This window comes from Mercenaria mercenaria, chromosome 3 (assembly GCF_021730395.1).
Source record: "Mercenaria mercenaria strain notata chromosome 3, MADL_Memer_1, whole genome shotgun sequence".
Classification (NCBI taxonomy): Eukaryota; Metazoa; Mollusca; class Bivalvia; order Venerida; family Veneridae; genus Mercenaria; species Mercenaria mercenaria.
This window is the reverse complement of record NC_069363.1, coordinates 90,700,283-90,721,345: the sequence shown is the minus strand read 5'-3', so window position 1 is coordinate 90,721,345 and position 21,063 is coordinate 90,700,283. Positions and strand designations below refer to the sequence as shown.

General features: G+C 35.5%; 2 protein-coding genes across 2 annotated transcripts; one reads left to right on the top strand and one right to left on the bottom strand.

The window, feature by feature from the left end:
* Nucleotides 1-1,969, top strand: LOC128555970 (SCAN domain-containing protein 3-like). The gene is made up of 2 exons (XM_053539831.1): nt 1-13; nt 1,215-1,969. The coding sequence occupies exons 1-2, from the start codon at nt 1-3 to the stop codon at nt 1,967-1,969; spliced, it is 768 nt and encodes a 255-aa protein (XP_053395806.1).
* A 2,669-nt stretch (nt 1,970-4,638) lies between these two features.
* LOC123524078 (adenosine 3'-phospho 5'-phosphosulfate transporter 2-like) lies at nt 4,639-21,063 on the bottom strand. The gene is made up of 10 exons (XM_045301979.2): nt 20,931-21,063; nt 15,137-15,394; nt 14,604-14,725; nt 13,874-14,028; nt 13,480-13,587; nt 12,781-12,878; nt 12,067-12,159; nt 10,722-10,833; nt 10,138-10,207; nt 4,639-7,570 (listed from the first exon to the last, which is right to left on the bottom strand). Exons 2-10 carry the CDS (start codon nt 15,371-15,373, stop codon nt 7,402-7,404), a joined length of 1,164 nt encoding a protein of 387 aa, XP_045157914.2. The 5' UTR covers nt 15,374-15,394; nt 20,931-21,063; the 3' UTR covers nt 4,639-7,401.

The window sequence follows — 21,063 nt, the reverse complement described above, 5'->3', positions numbered from 1 at the left end:
ATGGGTGGAATGGGTAACTCGACATTCAATTGGCATTGCTGCATATTTGCATTTGAATGATTCCCAATGCAAAGTACAAAGTGTCTTACATTGCTTTACTATGTGTTCCATTATATTGCATTGCCTCGCTCTACATGGACTTGGTTTGTGCATTTGGCCCATATCCAGGTGCCGCCTTGGGTTAGTGCGTCTGTTCTCCTCACGATCGACGGATTTTGTTGAGTTTTAATGACTCTACACGGTGAGACACTTGTTTAGTCACGAGTGGCCGATCAACTCCCAATATCATTAATAGACATACTTCAATCTAATTTGATTACATCGTTATTATATGTATATTTAGCTGTAATAGCAGATTATGTATAACTGTTGACTTGTTGTGAGTATCAGTGCATATCGATGTTAACAGAAGAGTGTTGTACAAGATATCTGGTCTTTATTTTGAGTAATAAGATAATTTATTTAATTTCTTAATTAGAAGATCCAATGATCATGATTTCGATTCAAAATTTGACTTAAAAATGGGTTTCGCAATTTTTATTGCTGGGAGTAGTTTACGGGTGAAATTAGAATGGCTCTATGTAGAATGTGTGCAGTTATTAGACAGGGTGCACGAAAATCAGAAAAAAAAATGAAATCCTATAGGGAGCACTCTAATGAACGAGTTCTATAAGACATTTATTTCTTCATTGGGATTTGTTAAATCTAACCCTTTTTTATCTGTTTTTCTCCCCCCTATCCCCCACCCCCAAAAAATATTAACAAATACAATGCCATTGACAAACTATTAAATTTGTTGACGACTTTTAGTTCCTTGATATATATAAAAGGGAGGTAATACATTAAATCTTTTTTTTTATGTGAAGACACTTTGTTTTAAAGAATAGAGTATCTGGTATTTAAGTCTTTAACCACTGATAAGTAAAAACAATTTTTCATTAAAAAGTTGAGACTTTTATAAACTGCAGTCAAAGTTGAAAGCAGTATATATAAACTTTTCAGACTCGTACGATACTGAAAAAAAGTTCACTTCTGACTAAATTGCTCTTTTACATCTCGGATGTTCAGACATGTCGGGGTCACGCCAGTTATGACAGCTTTTCGGTCGAGCAGATCCTGTATGTAAACAAACGAAGCCAAAAAAAAAATAGAGTAATGAGTATATAAATAGAATATGAAAGAATTATTAAAAATGTTTTATTTTATCTTTTTAGCTAACCAGCACAAGGCTTCAGTTACCAGATTAAAATACAAGGGTAAAGAGTCGTTACCAAAACAGGTTGACAACATTCTCACCGAAGAAGCTGACACCATTACAGCCTACATGAAATGTGTTTACCATCAGGCCAAACAGGAACTTCCAAAATCAGCCTTCAAAGAACACATTGATCTTGCAGACAATTTCAATGTCAAATTCATTAAAAACAAATCTTATGAACCTCTGTGCACATCCAATTATAGTCTGAATGAATTCTATCAATCAATCAGTGATGTCATTTGGGAGGACACATATGAAGCTATCATTCGTTCACAAAAGTATGGATTAATTATTGATGAGAGCACAGACATTGGAAACAAAAAACAGTTACTTGCCTACATACAGCATCTTGATGAGGATGGTGTAAAATGTGCTCTTCTTGATAACATGCTGATAACTGCATCTCAGGCAAATGTAGAAACAATAACATGTAAGATAAAAGACTATCTTGAAAGAAAACAAATTGACATTAGTAAAATGGTAGGCATAGGAACTGATGGCGCTTCTGTGACGACAGGAAGTAAGAATGGTGTTGTTAAAAGGCTGAAAGACTGTGCTCCCTCTTTAATTGGTGCACACTGTGCTGCTCATCGTTGTTCTCTAGCTACTTCCCAAGCTACAAAGTCTAGCCCTGAACTGGAGTCATACAGTAGAACAGTCAACAATAACTACTACTTCTCAATTCTGCCAAAAGATGGTCTATCATGTTAACATGTTTGACAACGCGAGCGATACGAAGTCATACAGGACATGACCGCATCCTCATTTATTAACATATGAAGACGATTCGTGGCACTCCAGGGTGAAGTAAAAGAGATACGTTCAGACAGTGGGATTAACTTTGTAAGTGCGGTAAAGGAGTTGAAGATCAATGCTATACATGTGAATGACCCCGAGGTCACTAAGTACTTGCACACATTGGGTATTGTATGGAATTTCAACCCATCCTACTCCTCTTATATGGGTGGCATCTGGAAGCACATGATTGGACTTCCAAGAAGGGTGTTAGATGCCATGTTATTAGGTACACCAGGGAAACATTTAACACATGAAGTGCTTACCAAGTTTATGGCAGAAGTGTGCGATATAGTAAATTCAAGACCAATAGGACCGATCTCTACAGATCCCAAGTCACCAGTGATCTCTCAGTTACACTGTTAACTCAGAAATTAGGAGGTGAAACGACAATACAGGAGAACTTCGATATGAAGGACCTATACAAGACCCAGTGGAGGCGTGTTCAAACATTGTTATGTTCTGGAACAAATGGAAGGATGGATTTTACAGACCTTGCAGACACCTAGAAAATGGCAAACAGGATGCACTCTGTATTATAACTAGGCCATGCACGACGCACTCTGTATTACATAATAACACAGGTTTATATGTCAGATATTTTGGTTTAGATTTTTTTACTCTTGTAAATTTGTACATTTAATACTGGTGACTTAAAATTTGTGTTAATCTGAATGACATGGGACATCTAAGCTTACTTCTTTGTAGTTTTTAAACTTTTTAAAGCATGTGCTCAACAGTTCTTTGCCAAGTTTTATGATCCTCACATTAAAGAACCTATATGAAGTCATTGCCTTTGTTGTCTATCTGGTAAAGCACTACTGGCCAGAACAAATACAACTAGAGCTATCACTAAAGGTGATGAATGTACCCCCTGCATGCACTGACACAGTACATTGCAATTTGACGCACACAAGATTGCATAATCATGTGGACTGTATGTATACAGTATAGTAACAAAAAACAAAGTCCCATAACTATGCAGAATATTTATCTAAAAGAATGTAACATGCACCATGCACAACTAGGGTTGGTACTGATCACTTGTGTGAAGTTTCATTAAATTGTGTGTAAGGGTTTGGTAGATTAGGCACGCACAAGATTGCATATGCAGACTGTATGTACATAGTATGTTAACAAGAAACAAAGTCCCATAACTCTGCAACTTTTGTCGCTGAAAGAACCTAACATGCCCCATGCACAACTACTGTTGTTACTGATCACTTGTGTGAAGTTTCATTAAATTGTGTCAAGGGGATGAGGAGAGATGGTGCGCACAAGATTGTGTCTGTGTATATAGTATAGTAACAAAAAAACAAAGTCCCATAACTCTGCAAATTTTTTTCTGAAAGAACCTAACATGCCCCATGCACAACTACTGTTGTTACTGATCACTTGTGTGAAGTTTCATTAAATTGTGTCAAGGGGATGAGGAGAGATGGTGCGCACAAGATTGTGTCTATGTATATAGTATAGTAACAAAAAACAAAGTCCCATAACTCTGCAAATTTTTTTTCTAAAAGAACCTAACATGCCCCATGCACAACTACTGTTGGTACTGATCACTTGTGTGAAGTTTCATTAAATTGTGTCAAGGGGATGAGGAGAGATGGTGCGCACAAGATTGTGTCTATGTATATAGTATAGTAACAAAAAAACAAAGTCCCATAACTCAGCAAATTTTTTTTCTAAAAGAACCTAACATGCCCCATGCACAACTACTGTTGGTACTGATCACTTGTGTGAAGTTTCATTAAATTCTGTCAAGGGGATAAGGAGAGATGGTGCGCACAAGATTGCGTCTACGGACAGACGACCAGATGGACAGACAGACAGACAGACAACCTGAAACCAGTATACCCCCCCTTACAACTTTGTTGTTGGGGGGTACAATAAAATAATTCGCAATATCTGTCCCCTTTACCATACAGTAACTGCCTTAATTCGTAATTAATGCAAGATACTTTAGTATGCAATTTAGCAAAGTGGACTGTGTTACAATGCTCTTCTACTGGAACTGATCAAATTTAACCCTTATCATGCTAGACACGACTGATTCTGCCTTTCCGATCAGTGTAGATCATGTTCAATCTCTGCACTATTCGCCATTCAGTCAGTATCTTTTCGGTATTTTCACCCCTTTAAACAGGTAATGGTACTGTCCAAACTGAAAGATGGACAAGTTCATTATAGAAATTTAGCAGGATAAGGGTTAAAATGTATCTTGATCTTTGGAACCAATACTTTATTGTCATTTGTGATGGTTATTGCATTTGTCTATTTTTCATAAGAAATATGAACAGTCTGAAAACATAACAAGATGATTCCAAGTATAAAAGACAATATCTGTGGTTTCTGAAGGAAAATGACACATTAATTTTGACTGCAAATTGGTGGTAGGTGGTCATGTAAGATAAAAGACAAAATACAGAACAAAAAGTGTCCATGGACTTTCACATGGCTGCTTGAGGCAAAGGTCACTTAACATGTTTTAGCATGAGAGAGTAGACTGTATATGTAGATACAGATCAATACAATATGACCCTGTAACTACAACTATAAAATAAAATATGAAAATAAGTATGTCAAAGTTTCAACAAGGATTTATAATTGTAAAATATATATCACAAAAGTCATCTATAAAGAACACTTGAGTGGGTAAACACTTCACAAAACATTAAAAATTGTTCTATCAACTTATCAGAAGAAGGTGTGGGCAGGATGGTTATTGGAATAGGGGCAGAATGTCTAAACATAAATGGGTACAAAGTAAAGGTACTTTCAACAGGTCCTGTCATTAAAACTGCTGACAGACATGTTGAAGGTATCTCTCAAACAAGAAGGGACTAAAAAGATGCCGTAAATACTCTGCAAATTTTTTTTCTGAATGAACCTAACATGCACCATGCACAACTACTGTTGTTACTGATCACTTGTGTGAAGTTTCATTAAATTGTGTCAAGGGGATGAAGAGTTGGTGCGCACAAGATTGTGTTTACGGACAGATGGATGGACAGACAGACAGACAACCTGAAACCAGTATACCCAGGGAGGGTGGTGGGGTACAATTACCCCGTTCAAATTAAACAAGAAATATACTTGTCAAACATACATGAACTACACCTTTCATACTTAAACATGAAATACTGTAAAATCATTTAATTTCGTGGGCATGAAATTTCGTGGTTTGGGTCAAAACGGCAATTTCGTGGGGATATGAATTCGTGGATTTCAACTTTTGAACATAAAATGAATGAGAATTTCACTTGTTCGTTGGGATTAAATTTCGTGGGTTGACTCAACCACGAAATCCACGAAAATTAGTCCCCCACAAATATTAATCACTTCACAGTACATCTGTCAAGCTTTAACATGAAACACATCTGACAGAATCTTCTAAATAATTCATAATTGCTAATAATGCCTTCATATTTATCCCTCTGTAAAAACAAACAAGAGGACCATGATGGTCCTGAATCGCTCACCTATCCCCACATGACCCAGTGTTGAACTGAGTATGACGTCATTATTTCTATTATTTGACATAGTTACCTAGTTTTTGAGCACATGTGACCTAGATATCATCAAGATAAAAAATTCTGACCAATTTTCATGAAGATCCATTGAAAAATATGGCCTCTAGAGAGGTCACAAGGTTTTTCTATTATTTGACCTAATGGCCTAGTTTTTGAAGGCACGTGACCCACTTTTAAACTTGACCTAGATATCATCAAGGTGAACATTCTCACCAATTTTCATGAAGATCTCGTGAAAAATGTGGCCTCTAGAGAGGTCACAAGGTTTTTCTATTTTTCGACCTACTGACCTAGTTTTTGACCGCACATGACCCAGTTACAAACCTGACCTAGATATCATCAAGCTGAACATTCTCACCAATTTTCATGAAGATCCGTTGAGAAATATGGCCTCTAGAGAGGTCACAAGGTTTTTTCTATTTTTAGACCTACTGACCTAGTTTTTAACCCCACGTGACCCAGTTTCAAACTTGACTTAGATATCATCAAGGTGAACATTCTGACCAATAATCATGAAGATCTCATGAAAAATATGGCCTCTAGAGAGGTCACAAGGTTTTTCTATTTTTAGATCTACTGACCTAGTTTTTAACCCCACGTGACCCAGTTTCAAACTTGACCTAGATATCTTCAACGTGAACATTCTGACCAATTTTCATGAAGATCCATTGAAAAATATCGCCTCTAGAGAGGTCACAAGGTTTTCCTATTTTTAGACCTACTGACCTAGTTTTTGACTGCACGTGACCCAGTTTCGAACTTGACCTAGATATCATCAAGGTGAACATTCTGACCAATTTTCATGAAGATCCATTGAGAAATATGGCCTCTAGAGAGGTCACAAGGTTTTTCTATTTTTAGATCTACTGACCTAGTTTTTGACCCCACATGACCCAGTTTCGAACTTGACCTAGATATCATCAAGGTGAACATTCTGACCAATATTCATGAAGATCTCATGAAAAATATGGCCTCTAGAGAGGTCACAAGGTTTTTCTAATTTTAGATTTACTGACCTAGTTTTTAACCCCACGTGACCCAGTTTCGAACTTGACCTAGATATCATCAAGGTGAACATTCTGACCAATTTTCATGAAGATCCATTGAGAAATATGGCCTCTAGAGAGGTCACAAGGTTTTTCTATTTTTAGACCTAATGACCTAGTTTTTGACCCTACGTGACCCAGTTTCGAACTTGACCTAGATATTATCAAGGTAAACATTCTGACCAATATTCATGAAGATCTCATGAAAAATATGGCCTCTAGAGAGGTCACAAGGTTTTTCTATTTTTAGACCTACTGACCTAGTTTTTGAACCCACGTGACCCAGTTTCGAACTTGACCTAGATATCATCAACGTGAACATTCTGACCAATTTTCATGAAGATCTTATGAAATATATGGCCTCTAGAGAGGTCACAAGGTTTTTCTATTTTTAGACCTACTGACCTAGTTTTTGATGGCACGTGACCCAGTTTCGAACTTGACCTAGATATCATCAAGATGAACATTCTGACCAACTTTCATAAAGATCCCATGAAAAATGTGACCTCTAGAGTGGTCACAAGCAAAAGTTTACGGACGCACGGACGGACGACGGACACCGCGCCATCACAAAAGCTCACCTTGTCACTTTGTGACAGGTGAGCTAAAAATAGTACAATTATAAATAGTTAAATAACATATAACACCTCAACAAACAAAATAACCCTAAAGTGAAGTGAGATTTTTCCCTACTACATTAAAATGCACAACTATTGAAATAAATAATTAATCTCTTTTAGTACAAAACACCCTGCAAGTATGACTGTTACACAACAGTACTTGTAACACTTCTGATGGGATATTTCCTTTCTATACCGAGTCTCTGTCGTATATACCAGTACCAATGTGATATTGTAGTATCCCATGATACTTTATTCTTACTGTATACATTCAGATAAATTCCAGCCACAACTATCATCCCGGACCATACATACCTGAAATACACGTAAGTACAAGTAAGAGACTAGAATCGTGTGGAATAAGTAGCCAACAGGCACTGGTCATACAAGCATCAATGATCCAGGCAATCACACTCACCTGAACAATTTTTCATGTTGTTCTAGCTACTTTCGGCTGGATTGCTAACCACTCAGGGAAACTCTAGAGTATGCTTATCTCATTCTGACTTTGAGTGAGGATTTGTTAAGAAAGTCAGAAAATATTGTTAATTTTTCCTTTCAAATTTCAACATTGAAATAGCACTCTGTCAAGAAACAGGTCTGACATGAGCAATGTACTGCCTGTTTCCTTATGTTTTCTACATTCTGATTCTTTCGAAACCAAGGTAATTCAAACTGTTTGTTCACCCTCTTGCAACTTCAAGCAATCAGGGTTTAACTGTATTTAAACAAGAGGACCATGATGGTCCTGAATCGCTCACCTGTTCCCACATGACCCAGTTTTGAGTATGACGTCGTTTTTTCTATTATTTGACATAGTGACCTAGTTTTTGAGCTCATGTGACCCAGTTTTGAACTTGACCTAGACATTATCAAGATAAAATTTCTGACCAATTTTCGTGAAGATCTATTGAAAAATATGGTCTCTAGAGAGGTCACAAGGTTTTTCTATTATTTGACCTATTGACCTAGTTTTTTAAGGCACGTGACCCAGTTTCAAACTTGATCTAGATATCATCAAGGTGAACATTCTGACCAATTTTCATGAAGATCCATTCAAGGGTATAACCTCTAGAGAGGTCACAAGGTTTTTCTATTTTAAGACCTACTGACCTAGTTTTTGATCGCAGTTGACCCAGTTTCAAACTTGACCTATATATCATCAAGATAAACATTCAGACCAACTTTCATACAGATCCCATGAAAAATATGGCCTCTAGAGAGGTCACAACATTTTTTCATTATTTGACCTACTGACCTATTTTTTGAAGGCACGTGACCCACTTTCGAATTTGACCTAGATATCATCAAGATGAACATTCTGACCAATTTTTATGGAGATCCATTCACAAGTATGGCCTCTAGTGAGGTCACAAGGTTTTTCTATTTTTAGACCTACTGACCTAGTTTTTGACCGCACATGACCCTGTTTTGAACTTGATCTAGATATCATCAAGATGAACATTCAGACCAACTTTCATACAGATCCCATGAAAAATATGGCCTCTAGAGAGGTCACAAGGTTTTTCTATTATTTGACCTACTGACCTAGTTTTTGAAGGCACGTGACCCACTTTCAAACTTGACCTAGATATCATCAAGATGAACATTCAGACCAACTTTCATACAGATCCCATGAAAAATATGGCCTCTAGAGAGGTCATAAGGTTTTTCTATTATCTGACCTACTGACCTAGTTTTTCACGGCAGGTGACCCAGTTTCGAACTTGACCTAGATATCATCAAGGTGAACATTCTGACCAATTTTCATGAAGATACCATGAAATATATGGCCTCTAGAGAGGTCACAAGGTTTTTCTATTTTTAGACCTACTGACCTAGTTTTTGATTGCACGTGACCCAGTTTCGAACTTGACCTAGATATCATCAAGGTGAACATTCTGACCAATTTTTATGAAGATCCATTCATAAGTATGGCCTCTAGAGAGGTCACAAGGTTTTTCTATTTTTAGACCTACTGACCTAGTTTTTGACCGCACGTGACCCAGTTTCGAACTTGACCTAGATATCATCAAGATGAACATTCAGACCAACTTTCATACAGATCCCATGAAAAATATGGCCTTTAGAGAGGTCACAAGGTTTTTCTATTATTTGACCTACTGACCTAGTTTTTGATGCCACGTGACCCAGTTTCGAACTTGACCTAGATATCATCAAGGTGAACATTCTGACCAATTTTCATGAAGATCTTGTGAAATATATGGCCTCTAGAGAGGTCACAAGGTTTTTCTATTTTTAGACCTACTGACCTATTTTTTGACCGCACGTGACCCAGTTTCGAACTTGACCTAGATATCATCAAGGGGAACATTCTGACCAATTTTCATAAAGATCCCATGAAAAATGTGACCTCTAGAGTGGTCACAAGCAAAAGTTTACGCACGCACGAACGCACGGACGGACGGACGACGGACGCTGCGCGATCACAAAAGCTCACCTTGTCACTTTGTGACAGGTGAGCTAAAAAGCACAGGATATAGGAAGCAGAAAGTTAAAGACAATGTACAGTTAATGTAAATGAATAGCTTAAATTCTTCAAAAGCCTTCTATGACAACCTCTCTATATACATATACTGCTGGAGCTTAATAATATCTTGATTGTTAAAAGTATTTCAAAACAAATACATTAATTTAATAGTATACTTTAAGTTCATTAACTTGATCCAAATTCACACTGTCATTAGCTTCATCAGATCAGGTGGTTTCAATGTAGTTTGAGTGGTGAATTTTACACAGAATGAGCGCAAACACACTTCTGTGCAGTCCAAGTTCAGTTTTTACTGAAGCACTTTTTTTCAAAGTGCTACAACCTAAGATAAAAAATGCCTATCTTGGGAAAAATGATATACTGTACTTACTGATATGTGAAAGGCTTTGTGAAAAACAGGAAAGACAAAATAATGGTAACAGCTTTTCTACATGTGGTCACTGGAAATGAAGATTTCAGGATTTTTTTAAAGACAGATTTATTATCATATAAGATACAGCTACATGTATACACTATCCTAGATACACACAAATACTTCTGAAATTTTGTCATGATAAAAGTATATATCTACTAAATACAGTGATAAAATGGATTATGCAAAATCAAAATATCAATAATTAATTGTCCTGGAACATTACTTCATATTGACCTAATGAGTTTATCTTCTGAAATAAAGAATGCTGCAAATTTTAAATATTTAACTGAAAATTGGCAACTGAAAGTGTGTCCTTTCAAAATAAAATTGCATGAAAGAATTTCACTTTTATATAAACTAATTTTATTCATCAAGAATTTAAAGCACTTGTGAAACTATACTCATATACATTCATCTGGCCAAAACAGTAATTCTAGGGAAATATCATTCATTTAAAAATGGTGTGGTAAAAAGAATTAATGAGCAGATTAGGGGATAAAAACCTATCAGAATGAAACAATATCAAAACAAACACATACCTGTCACAGCTATAAGAGCTCCAAATGACTTTACAAGGGTGAGTACTATGTATAAACCAATATAGCCAGACAGTGAAAATATCAGCCCATATCCATAGGTCTGCACTGGATACTGAAATAGACAGACAAAGGTGAGTACTATATATAAACCAATATATCCAGACAGTGAAAATATCACCCCATATCCATAGGTCTGCACTGGATACTGAAATAGACAGACAAGGGTTAGTACTATATATAAACCAATATATCCAGACAGTGAGAATATCACACCATATCCATAGGTCTGCACTGGATACTGAAATTGACAGACAAGGGTTAGTACTATACATAAACCAATATATCCAGACAGTGAAAATATCACCCCATATCCATAGGTCTGCACTGGATACTGAAATAGACAGACAAGGGTTAGTACTATACATAAACCAATATATCCAGACAGTGAAAATAGCACCCCATATCCATAGGTCTGCACTGGATACTGAAATAGACAGACAAGGGTTAGTACTACTGTAAAATCATTTAATTTCGTGGGCATAAAATTTCGTGGTTTTGGTCAAAACGGCAATTTCGTGGGGATATGAATTCGTGGATTTCAACTTTTGAACATAAAATGAATGGAAATTTTACTTGTTTCTTGGGATTAAATTTCGTTGATTGACTCGACCACGAAAATTAGTCCCCCATGAATATTAATGATTTCACAGTATACATAAACCAATATATCCAGACAGTGAAAATATCACCACACACCCATAAGTCTGCACTGGATACTGGATTAAACAGACAAGGGAGAGAACTATATATATAGTCCAATATATCCAGACAGTGAAAATAACACCCCATATCCATAGGTCTGCACTGGATACTGAAATAGACAGACAAGGGTTAGTACTATATATAGACCAATATATCCAGACAGTGAATATATCACACCATACCCATAGGTCTGCACTGGATACTGAAATAAACAATGGTGAGTATTATATGCAGACCAATATATCTAGTGAAAATATAATAACATAAAATAAAAGTTTATTTTGCTGCAAAAAAGGGTTGCATTAAACTTGAATAATGTTAATAATTTTCGTTTAATAGCAAAACCGCTGTATTTCAAGACGCCTTGACAAAATTAAAAATTCAGTAAAAATGCAAGTTTAAAACTGCTACGAAAAAAGCTGACTAATTGTTAATAATAATGATAAATTATGTTGCAATATGTACTCAACAATGTTAGATAAATTTAGAAAGTATAAAGTTTTAATATACCAAATTGTATACATTGCAATGCAACAGTAACAAAGGATGTTTCTATAACATGCTAAAATATGATGCAACTTACCAGTTGACAAACTTTAAAAGCAGAGACAATATCACCAAGTAATAATATTCCAACCAGTATATACACAAAGCCCAGAGAATAGGAGTAAAATACCTGAAATATAGTTGAAATGCATTGAAATTTCACGTGACACCATAATATGACATTGCCATGTGACACTACAGTGTAACACTGTTATATAAAACTAGAATATGACACTGTTATAAAAAACTACAATACGATACTGTGTCATGTGACAATAGCGTGAAACACTGTTATATAAAACTACAGTATGACACTGCCATATGACACTATCATGTAACACTGTTATTTGACAATATGACACTGTCGTATGACACTACAGATACACAGATATTTGACAGTGCTATGTGACACAGAAAAAGCTCCGTAACTTCTTTTGTCGGTAGGTAAATGTCCACAACCTGCTACAAGATAAAATACTTGTCATGCATTTATAGTCTTGTTATCACTATATTCTTGTCATTGTTAAGATGAAATGAATATAATATATATCAGCATACACTTACTCAATACTGAAGAGCTTACAGATCAATAGTTTTAACTACTGACTGGCAAGTCATTCAATGAGTATTTTATTACATGAAACATGACAGATTTAGAAAACTGTTGATAACTTCTCAATAACCATGTCAAAGCAAGTTGATGCCAGGAAAGGAAATTAACACAGAAAGAACTGAAACTTGAAGCTGTTACCATTTCTGAGTTTGCAGCTGAAAACTGTTTCAGAGTTTTTTCTTGAAAGTTACCAATGAGTCCATCAGCACACAATGCTAGACATATCAGTATAACACCTGTAATTATATAAACATTATAAACATTTAGTCAATATTATTTCAAGAGATCAGGTAAACCTCTGGCAAGAATGTAAGACTCACTATTGAAACATGCGTTATGTATGTCGTGTAATATTGATACCCTGTAACAGTCTGGATTCCCTGTTTTATATGACTGTAAGTTTACCTCCTAATGCATTTTCCTAAATATTGGGACACTATGTAACAGCTCCCTGTTTTGTGTGTCTAGTGACCTCACAAAAACTAGTATTGCTATTGTACGAGACTGTTAATAGCAACTTAACAGAAGTTTATAGTTATCATCAGTTATTATCAATCTTTATTGTAAATATAGTTTGTTTATTTAATCACAAACAACCACAAATGCAAATAACTCTAAATTCAAACCAGAAATATGAAATTAAACTATGGGAAAAACAAATCAGATGAAGTACAACTGAAATACAGGTGGCTAGGAAGCTTCCCAAAATCAGCAATTATCACCTACAAATTTCCCATTTTTAAGAGCCAGGGCAAAATTTCCTGGTGAAAATCCCTGAATGGTGGCTGAATTACACAGAAACATCATGTATATACATGTTGAAAAATAGGAACATACCATATGTATTGAATGATGGAGAAACACTGTTATCAGCCAACGTAAACAATATAAGACCTACTACCATCATCAACATTGCAGTGACATCTAATGGTGAATATCTCTTGCCTGAAATCAAACATTCTTTTAATATTTGCCACTTGAAATATTTCTGGCAAATAATTATCAAAATATAAAATTTACCCAAATACGAATCAAACACACAAGTAACAAAATGTTCAAAAAGGTTTTCTCTACCAATACGGTTACAACATTTAAAGTAGGAAATTTCTTGTAATATCCAACAACCATTGCTTTTAAATTTTATAACTTGATTAAAAATCTGCCATATTTTTTTTAATAATCTAATAAATAAGTACACCTGTCACTTTTTTATTTATATTATATGAATTACCTTGTATGAGAACTCCACCTATCATCACTGGAATAAGCTTACAACATTTAAATATAACTTGTGTTGGGTAGTTCAGATATCCAACTGATGTATTAGAGAGACCCATTGTAGCAACTGTAAGGAATGCTAGCAAACAATACATCTTCATAGGTATCCTGAAAAAAATACAACTGGTATCCTAGTCCATCACCAAAAATGAATCCCTAATTATTAATAATTAAATAAGGGGAGTGGTGGCCTAGCTAGTGGTAAGGGTGTTTGCCATTCAATCCAGAGGTCCTGCGTTTGAGCTATGCTGAGGTCATGACCATACCTTCTCATTAAAACAAGTACTGTTTTTTCCAGGAAGCAGATTCAAGAGTGATTCAATAAAATTCAAGCTTTCATCACAATCGAGCAAATTAAATAAATACTCAACATGAATTAATGGACTTTGCAGTCATCATTTTGAAAGATAAGTTACTTTGTTTATTGTGTTGACAGTTAAAACATACTGAAGGAATTTGTTTCACATGATTTACACCAGATTTCCAGGCATTACATCTGGGATGAGCGGGCACTTGGTGTGCAGAGTCACTGCTCCTTTGCAAGCAAGATGGATAACATCCGTACTTGAATGAGTTTTACATTCAAAGCCATGCTTTCAAACGACAGTATCAACACAGAGTGTCACTGCAATATATATTGTTAACCGAGTTCAAACAATGATGAAACGCACCAAATGACTTACTTTCTGGTTTTATCACCAGTGCAGACCATTTCAATCAGGCCAAAACACGTGTAACATCCGAACTGTACCAGAGTAAGATACCAGCCATGTGGACGGAACTCCTTTAGGCGGAATATCAATTCCTAAAAGAAATAACATGAAAAATGGTTTGTAAAATTACAAAATATTTAACAAGTCCAAAAATTCCTGAGCATCTTCTTCATTGAATACCACAGCTTTTATAAAGTGCATGCTTAGGTTAATTATGTTGTCCATATTCTACATCAAATTCTGTCTTATTGACAAAAAACTTTTCATGATAAAAAGACTAACTATAAGCCAGTTCAATTATGAATAAGAAATATTACACTATTTTTTACAGAATCAAAGTATATTATTGCTTTACAGATTGAATAGAAGTCCCAGAATATCTTTTTTCAGAAATTACTAATAAGCGACCATCCAAATTTTAGAATTTGAAAAAACTTTTTTTATTACCAAAGTTTCGATAAAACTTCAAAAAGAAAAAAAAATATGTCACAAGTCATGTTTACCTGGAAGTAACCATAAATAAGATAAAAGAAAAATGTTGCTGCACACAGGATCACAAACTGGACTGAACTTGTAAAGGAAGATAAGTCTACAAAGAATATCTTCATGTCTTTCTTTCTCTCTTCTGTATCAGAGTTATCTCCCATCTCGATGTAGGCACTGTCCCTCTCTTGACCATTTAAACCAAGTATCTGACGAAGATGACGCTCTGTTCTCATCTTCTTGGAGTCCTTTGACATTGTAGAGGCAAATATATCACCCTGCAAAATTAAAACAACATAATTACTTTTGAATTCAAAGGCTTTTTCCTAGATTTCTTTAGTTTGGAAAAATCTGAGACAAACACTACTCTACATTCTGTAACCTTTGACCTCCTAATGTAGTGCTGTTTTAGTTTCAGAAAATATGTGTGCCAAATTTTATAAAAATCTCTAAAAGTTAATGGATTGGAAAGTTATAACTATATGACACAAAACTGATCCTGTATACCTCTGACCTCTAACTGTCACCTTGACCTTGGAGCAAAGTACTTGGGTTTTTTGCGTAAAATGTAACATTTTTAATGGAAGTGGCTAGCAATACTGGGTTAGTACAGTATATAACTTCTTTATAACAATAAATGTTTATTTATATATAATGTAAATAACAATTTATGACATATGAATATCAACATTTTTGTAATTATATTGTTATAATTACAAAAATGTTGATATTCGTATGTCATAACATACAGGTGACAATACTGAGGACTGTACATTCTCAAAAGATTCTTCAAAAGGACAATTGTTCTAAAATTTATTTTGAGCAGTGTTTGTGTTTGATACCCTACCTAGTCACATTGTACTGACTCCAGTCTAACCGATCCTAAAACTATCCTCATAAAGCTGAGCACCAACATTTTTCATGTCTTTGATATGACTCAGCCAGGAAGCAAACCATTGACCTCCCACAGTCTCAAAGCAGACACTCTACCACTAGGCTACCAAGAGGGTTATTTTGAGCAGGATCGGGTATTTCTAAACCTGAGACTATGTATTTACATACAATAATCAATCGCTTGTATCCCTCTTGAGCATATTGCAGAATTATAATGTAACATGATCAAGCAATGTCACACACTTTCCACTCTGGCATCTTTTTATTCAACCTACTTGTCTATATTGATAAGAAAAGTCCTTTTGTGTAATTTTTACACTTTTAAAAGTAATAAAATTATTTTTCAACCTTATAGATATACTGGTAAGATTTTTATAACCTGTTGTTGGTATATTCCTCATTGTCAGATACAAGTACATGTCAAGGTAAAGACTTAGTCACGTGAGGGGGGTGAATGTGAAAAGCAGTCATTTAGCTCAGTTGGTAGAGCTATTGCTCTGTAAGCAAGGTGACCAGGGTTCAAGCCCCGTACTAACTGCACATTTTTCTCACCCAGTGATATTTGGTACCAAGTGTGGGGCCATGTTATGCTTCTTTGGTTGGTCTTATGATGCTTGCAATATTATGCACCTCCAGAATTCAAGGAAAAATTTCTGCTTTGTGGGGGTGTATCTCACTGTGCAGTGGACATTTGATGCACTGATCTCAAATCAATAATTATTGGTCATTTACCAATTATATAGGTGACCCCTTATCAAATGTGATCTTAGACCAAAGCATTCTCTAGTTATTTGGCAAAAAAAAAGTACTACTATTTTTGGTCAATCTGACCTTGACATTTGACCTACTGACCTCAAAATCAATAGGGGCCATCTGCTGGTCATGATCAAGCTCCCTATAAAGTTTTGTGATCCTAGGCCCAAGTGTTCTAAAGTTATCGTCTGGAAACTGTTTAACTGTTCCTGGGCTCACTTTGACCTTGAACTTTGACCTACTGATCTAAAAATCAATAGAGGTCATCTGCTGGTCATGATCAACCTAAGTTACTTGACCTTAGACTCAAACGTTCTCAATTTATCATCTGGAAACAGTTTAACTGTTCCGGGTCACTGTTACCTTGACCTTTGACCTACCGATCTCAAAATCAGTAGGGGTCATCTGCTGGTCATGATCAACCTCCCTTATAAGTTTCCTGATCCTAAACCCAAGCATTCTCAATTTATCATCTGGAAACCGTTTAACTCTTCCAGGTCACTATGATCTTGACCTTTGACCTACTGATCTCAAAGTCAATAGGGATCATATACTTGTAATGATCAACCTCCCTATCAACTTTCATGATCCTAGGCCAAAGCGTTCTTGTGTAATCATCAGGAAACCGATTGGTGAACTGACCGACAAACATCAGCAAAACAATACACACCTCCTTCTTCGAAGGGAGGCGTAAATATGCAGAGTAAGTTTGGATGTGATGGGACACTGACAGTCAAAAGTTATCAGGCTGTCCCGAAACATCCTATTATTTAAACCATAATTTTATGTTAGACAGTGTGCTAGTTTTGTCGGTACTCGGTAGAGCACACAACCCGTACAGGGCTGTCTAGAGGTTCGGTAATCAATATGAATACTTAGAACGGTACTTACATGTACAAACAGGAGACTATAATTTATCTTTAGAAACGGGAGATGATTTCAAAAGTTTGCTGTCGTATTTTTCTCATTGTTTTAAATTGTAAGTGACAGGAAACAGAGGTATTTATAAATAAAATATTTTCAAAAACCCCGTAAAAAATGGCATCTTTATGACAACTAATCATAACTTTTATTTGCAGTACATAATAGTACATGTATATTGATTAACAGACCTCTAGACTCTGGGTCTAGAGGTCCGGTTACCAGACACCTAGCCACTTCCTAGGTTCCTAGGCTACTACCAAAAGCCTTGCTGTTGGGTTAACCCGTTAAGCGACCTGGAGAAAGTAAGTTTGGCAAGTACTGTATGACTTTTTTTTTGTTTTTTAACATCTTCATTTTCTTAACAGTAAAATGCAGACACAGGTAAGGCTTAGAGGGATGTCAACTACAAAATATCACATCATAAAACAAGAGATCACAGAGTGATCTTGGCGTCCACCACTGAGTCATTTTTGAATGTTCCAAATTTCAAGACAAGCTCAAAATCCTAAAAGTAGGTCACTATGTCAGAATCCAGGTCATCACAGTCCTTGGATCCAGTGACCTCTAATACCAGTTGATAATTTCAGCTCCATACAAGGTACTTTACATACCAAATATCAAAGAGATTGGTCAATATATGAATGTGCTATGAGCAAAGCACAAATATGTCACTATGTCATAATCAAGGTCAAAGTTCATTTCTGTACACAAAACTGTGCATGTGGTCCAAATTTGAAAGCTGTAGCTTGAGCAATGTGAAAGTAGGTCACTAGATCAACTTCAAGGTCAAAGTTCATTTCGGTACACAAAACTATGCATGTGCTTTGAATTTGAAGGCTGTAGCTTGAGAAATGTGAAAGTAGGTACTAGGTAAAAATCAAGGTCAAATTTCAATTCAGAACACAAAACTATGCACGTGGTCCAAATCTGAAGCCTGTAGCTTGAGAAATGAGAAAGTAGGTCACTAGGTCAATCTCAAGGTCAAAGTTCACTTCGGTACACAAAACTATGCATGTGGTCCAAATTTAAAAGCTGTAGCTTGAGAAATGTGAAAGTAGGTCACTAGGTCAAAATCAAGGTCAAATTTTATTTCGGAACACAAAACTAAGCAGGTGGTCCAAACTGGAAGGCTGTACCTTCAAAAATGTGAAAGTAGGTCACTAGGTCAATGTCAAAGTTTTTTTCGGTACACAAACCTATGCATGTGGTCCAAATTTGAAGGCTGTAGCAACAGAAATGTGAAAGTAGGTCACTAGGTCAATATCAAGGTCAACTCATGTCAAGGTTCATCTAGCCACTCAAAACTATACATGTGGTCCAAATTTGAATGTTGTAGGTTAAAAACCAAAAAAGGTCACTAGATCAAAATAAGTGACCTTGACCCTAAACAAGAGATGACACCATTAATGAGTTATATGCATTTTTTTTTCTTATTAGGGAAACAGAGAATGCAAGTCTAATTACTTATATTATAACTAATAATTAAACCCATACCCTAAACAAGAGAGATGACACCATTAATGAGTTATATGCAATTTTTTTTTTCTTTTTATGGAAACAAAGAATGCTCATATAATTACTTATATTATAACTAATAATTAAACCCAGAAATCTGAGTACTAAACAAATTAATCATCAATCTACTAAGGTAGTCCATTCACTGCTGAGGTGTAATAGGAAAATAATGAACAACTTGAATCATTATCTCATTAATAGTGTATGCAGACTTTATGACCCTTCTACAGGTAAGGCCATAAAAAAACCAATTAACTACTTGGAGGGCCACTGGATATAAAATTATATTAGAAATCAAAATAAACAAAGGACCATAACTCACTCAAAAATTGTTGAACCAGTCTGATTTTCAGGGGGACACAACAAGGGTACCAACACATCATTCTAACAAAGTTTGGTCAAAATGCCCCCAGTAGTTTCTGAGGAGATGCGACAACGAGAAATTGTTAATGGACAGAAGGACCACGGACGCTGAGTGATTTGAATAGCCCACCATCTGATGATGGTGGGCTAATAAGTCATCCCGATAAGACAAATGAGTAGGTATTTCAATGACCTTGACCCCTAGAGCCGACAAGGTTTTTAAAGTGGAAAGTGTCTTAAGCTTAGTCAGGTATCGATAAATTCATCCCAATAACTTTGCTTATTAATCTTAACAGCATTCTGAATTGGTTGGTACAACTTTGCAGAAATTCTTTTTATCCAAAATAAGGAAAAAATTAGAAAAATGTTGCCACTTCAAAGAATCCCCCCTGAGGAAAAATAAAAGAATTAAAATATTTGTTGCCAAAATTAATTAGTTACACCATTTTTTTATAAAATGGAAGTGACCTACAAAAAATAAGAGGAGAGAGTTGAAAGTGTTGTAGGTTTTGTAAAACGACTTTTAAGGTAAAATACTTCAAACTGAATTATTATGAACAATATAATATTAGTGAACACATCGATCTGCATCATTTTTGAAAAGAAAAGTCTTTATCTAAATAAGTCACTGAAATAACTAAAACAAGAAGTATAAAATACACAGAATGGCAACAGGAGACAATCTTGTGTCAGCGCGTTATCTTAATGAAGCATTTGCTGACTTAAATTGATCACAACAGACGTTTATTAAAGTAGGCTATTACAATTTACACTGGCGATACAGCCAGCACGTAATAAACCAAATTGGGTTCAATTTTCAAACAACCACTGTTGATTTCTCAGACTTCCAATCATAAATTCATTACTTTCCCATGTAGAAAATACTAATAACATTAAAAAAGACAACATTATCATTATAAACAAACGATCTGATAGAAAATTAAGTTTTTCACGACACAAATTTTTATCCTTCTGTTGTCTGTTTCATACACCGATAAAACGAGATCTTTCGATCAGTTCCCACATGATGTTGGTGAGATTTCCCTTTCAAGTTGCCGGTCAATTTATTTCTAAAGCTCTTTGCCTAAAATGAGTAAGGCTGTCACTAGTATCACATCAAGCACTTCTAAAGCCATAGAAAGTAAGTATGTGGGAGAAAATACCAAGGTCCCTACTGAGGTTTGAACCCCAGAACTCTTGGCGGACACTCTTACCACGATCCCTAAATGATTAATCCCACAGCAAGGTTGTTAGCAAACCTACTACCACTACATTCATGTCCGATATTTGTTTATCCGAATAATATAACACTAAATAAGTATGTTTCATTTTCAAGAAATAACTGCATAAAATTAAAGAAAATACCCTTGCAATCGATACATATAAGTTGTGGTCAGACGCAGGAAGAAAGTCACAAAGCTACATGCTTTTCCTGTTGAGAAATTGAATGAAAATATTTCTTTGTACGTGGTTGTCAAACATCAAGTTTCCTGTCGCG

Coding starts and splice junctions, on each gene's coding strand:
- LOC123524078 (XM_045301979.2), bottom strand. CDS start 15,373: ATGTCAAAGGACTCCAAGAAGATGAGAACAGAGCGTCATCTTCGTCAG. Junction 14,726..15,136: donor TTATTTATGGTTACTTCCAG/GTAAACATGACT, acceptor TATTTCTTTTAG/GAATTGATATTCCGCCTAAA. Junction 12,160..12,780: donor CAGCTGCAAACTCAGAAATG/GTAACAGCTTCA, acceptor ACTATATTTCAG/GTATTTTACTCCTATTCTCT.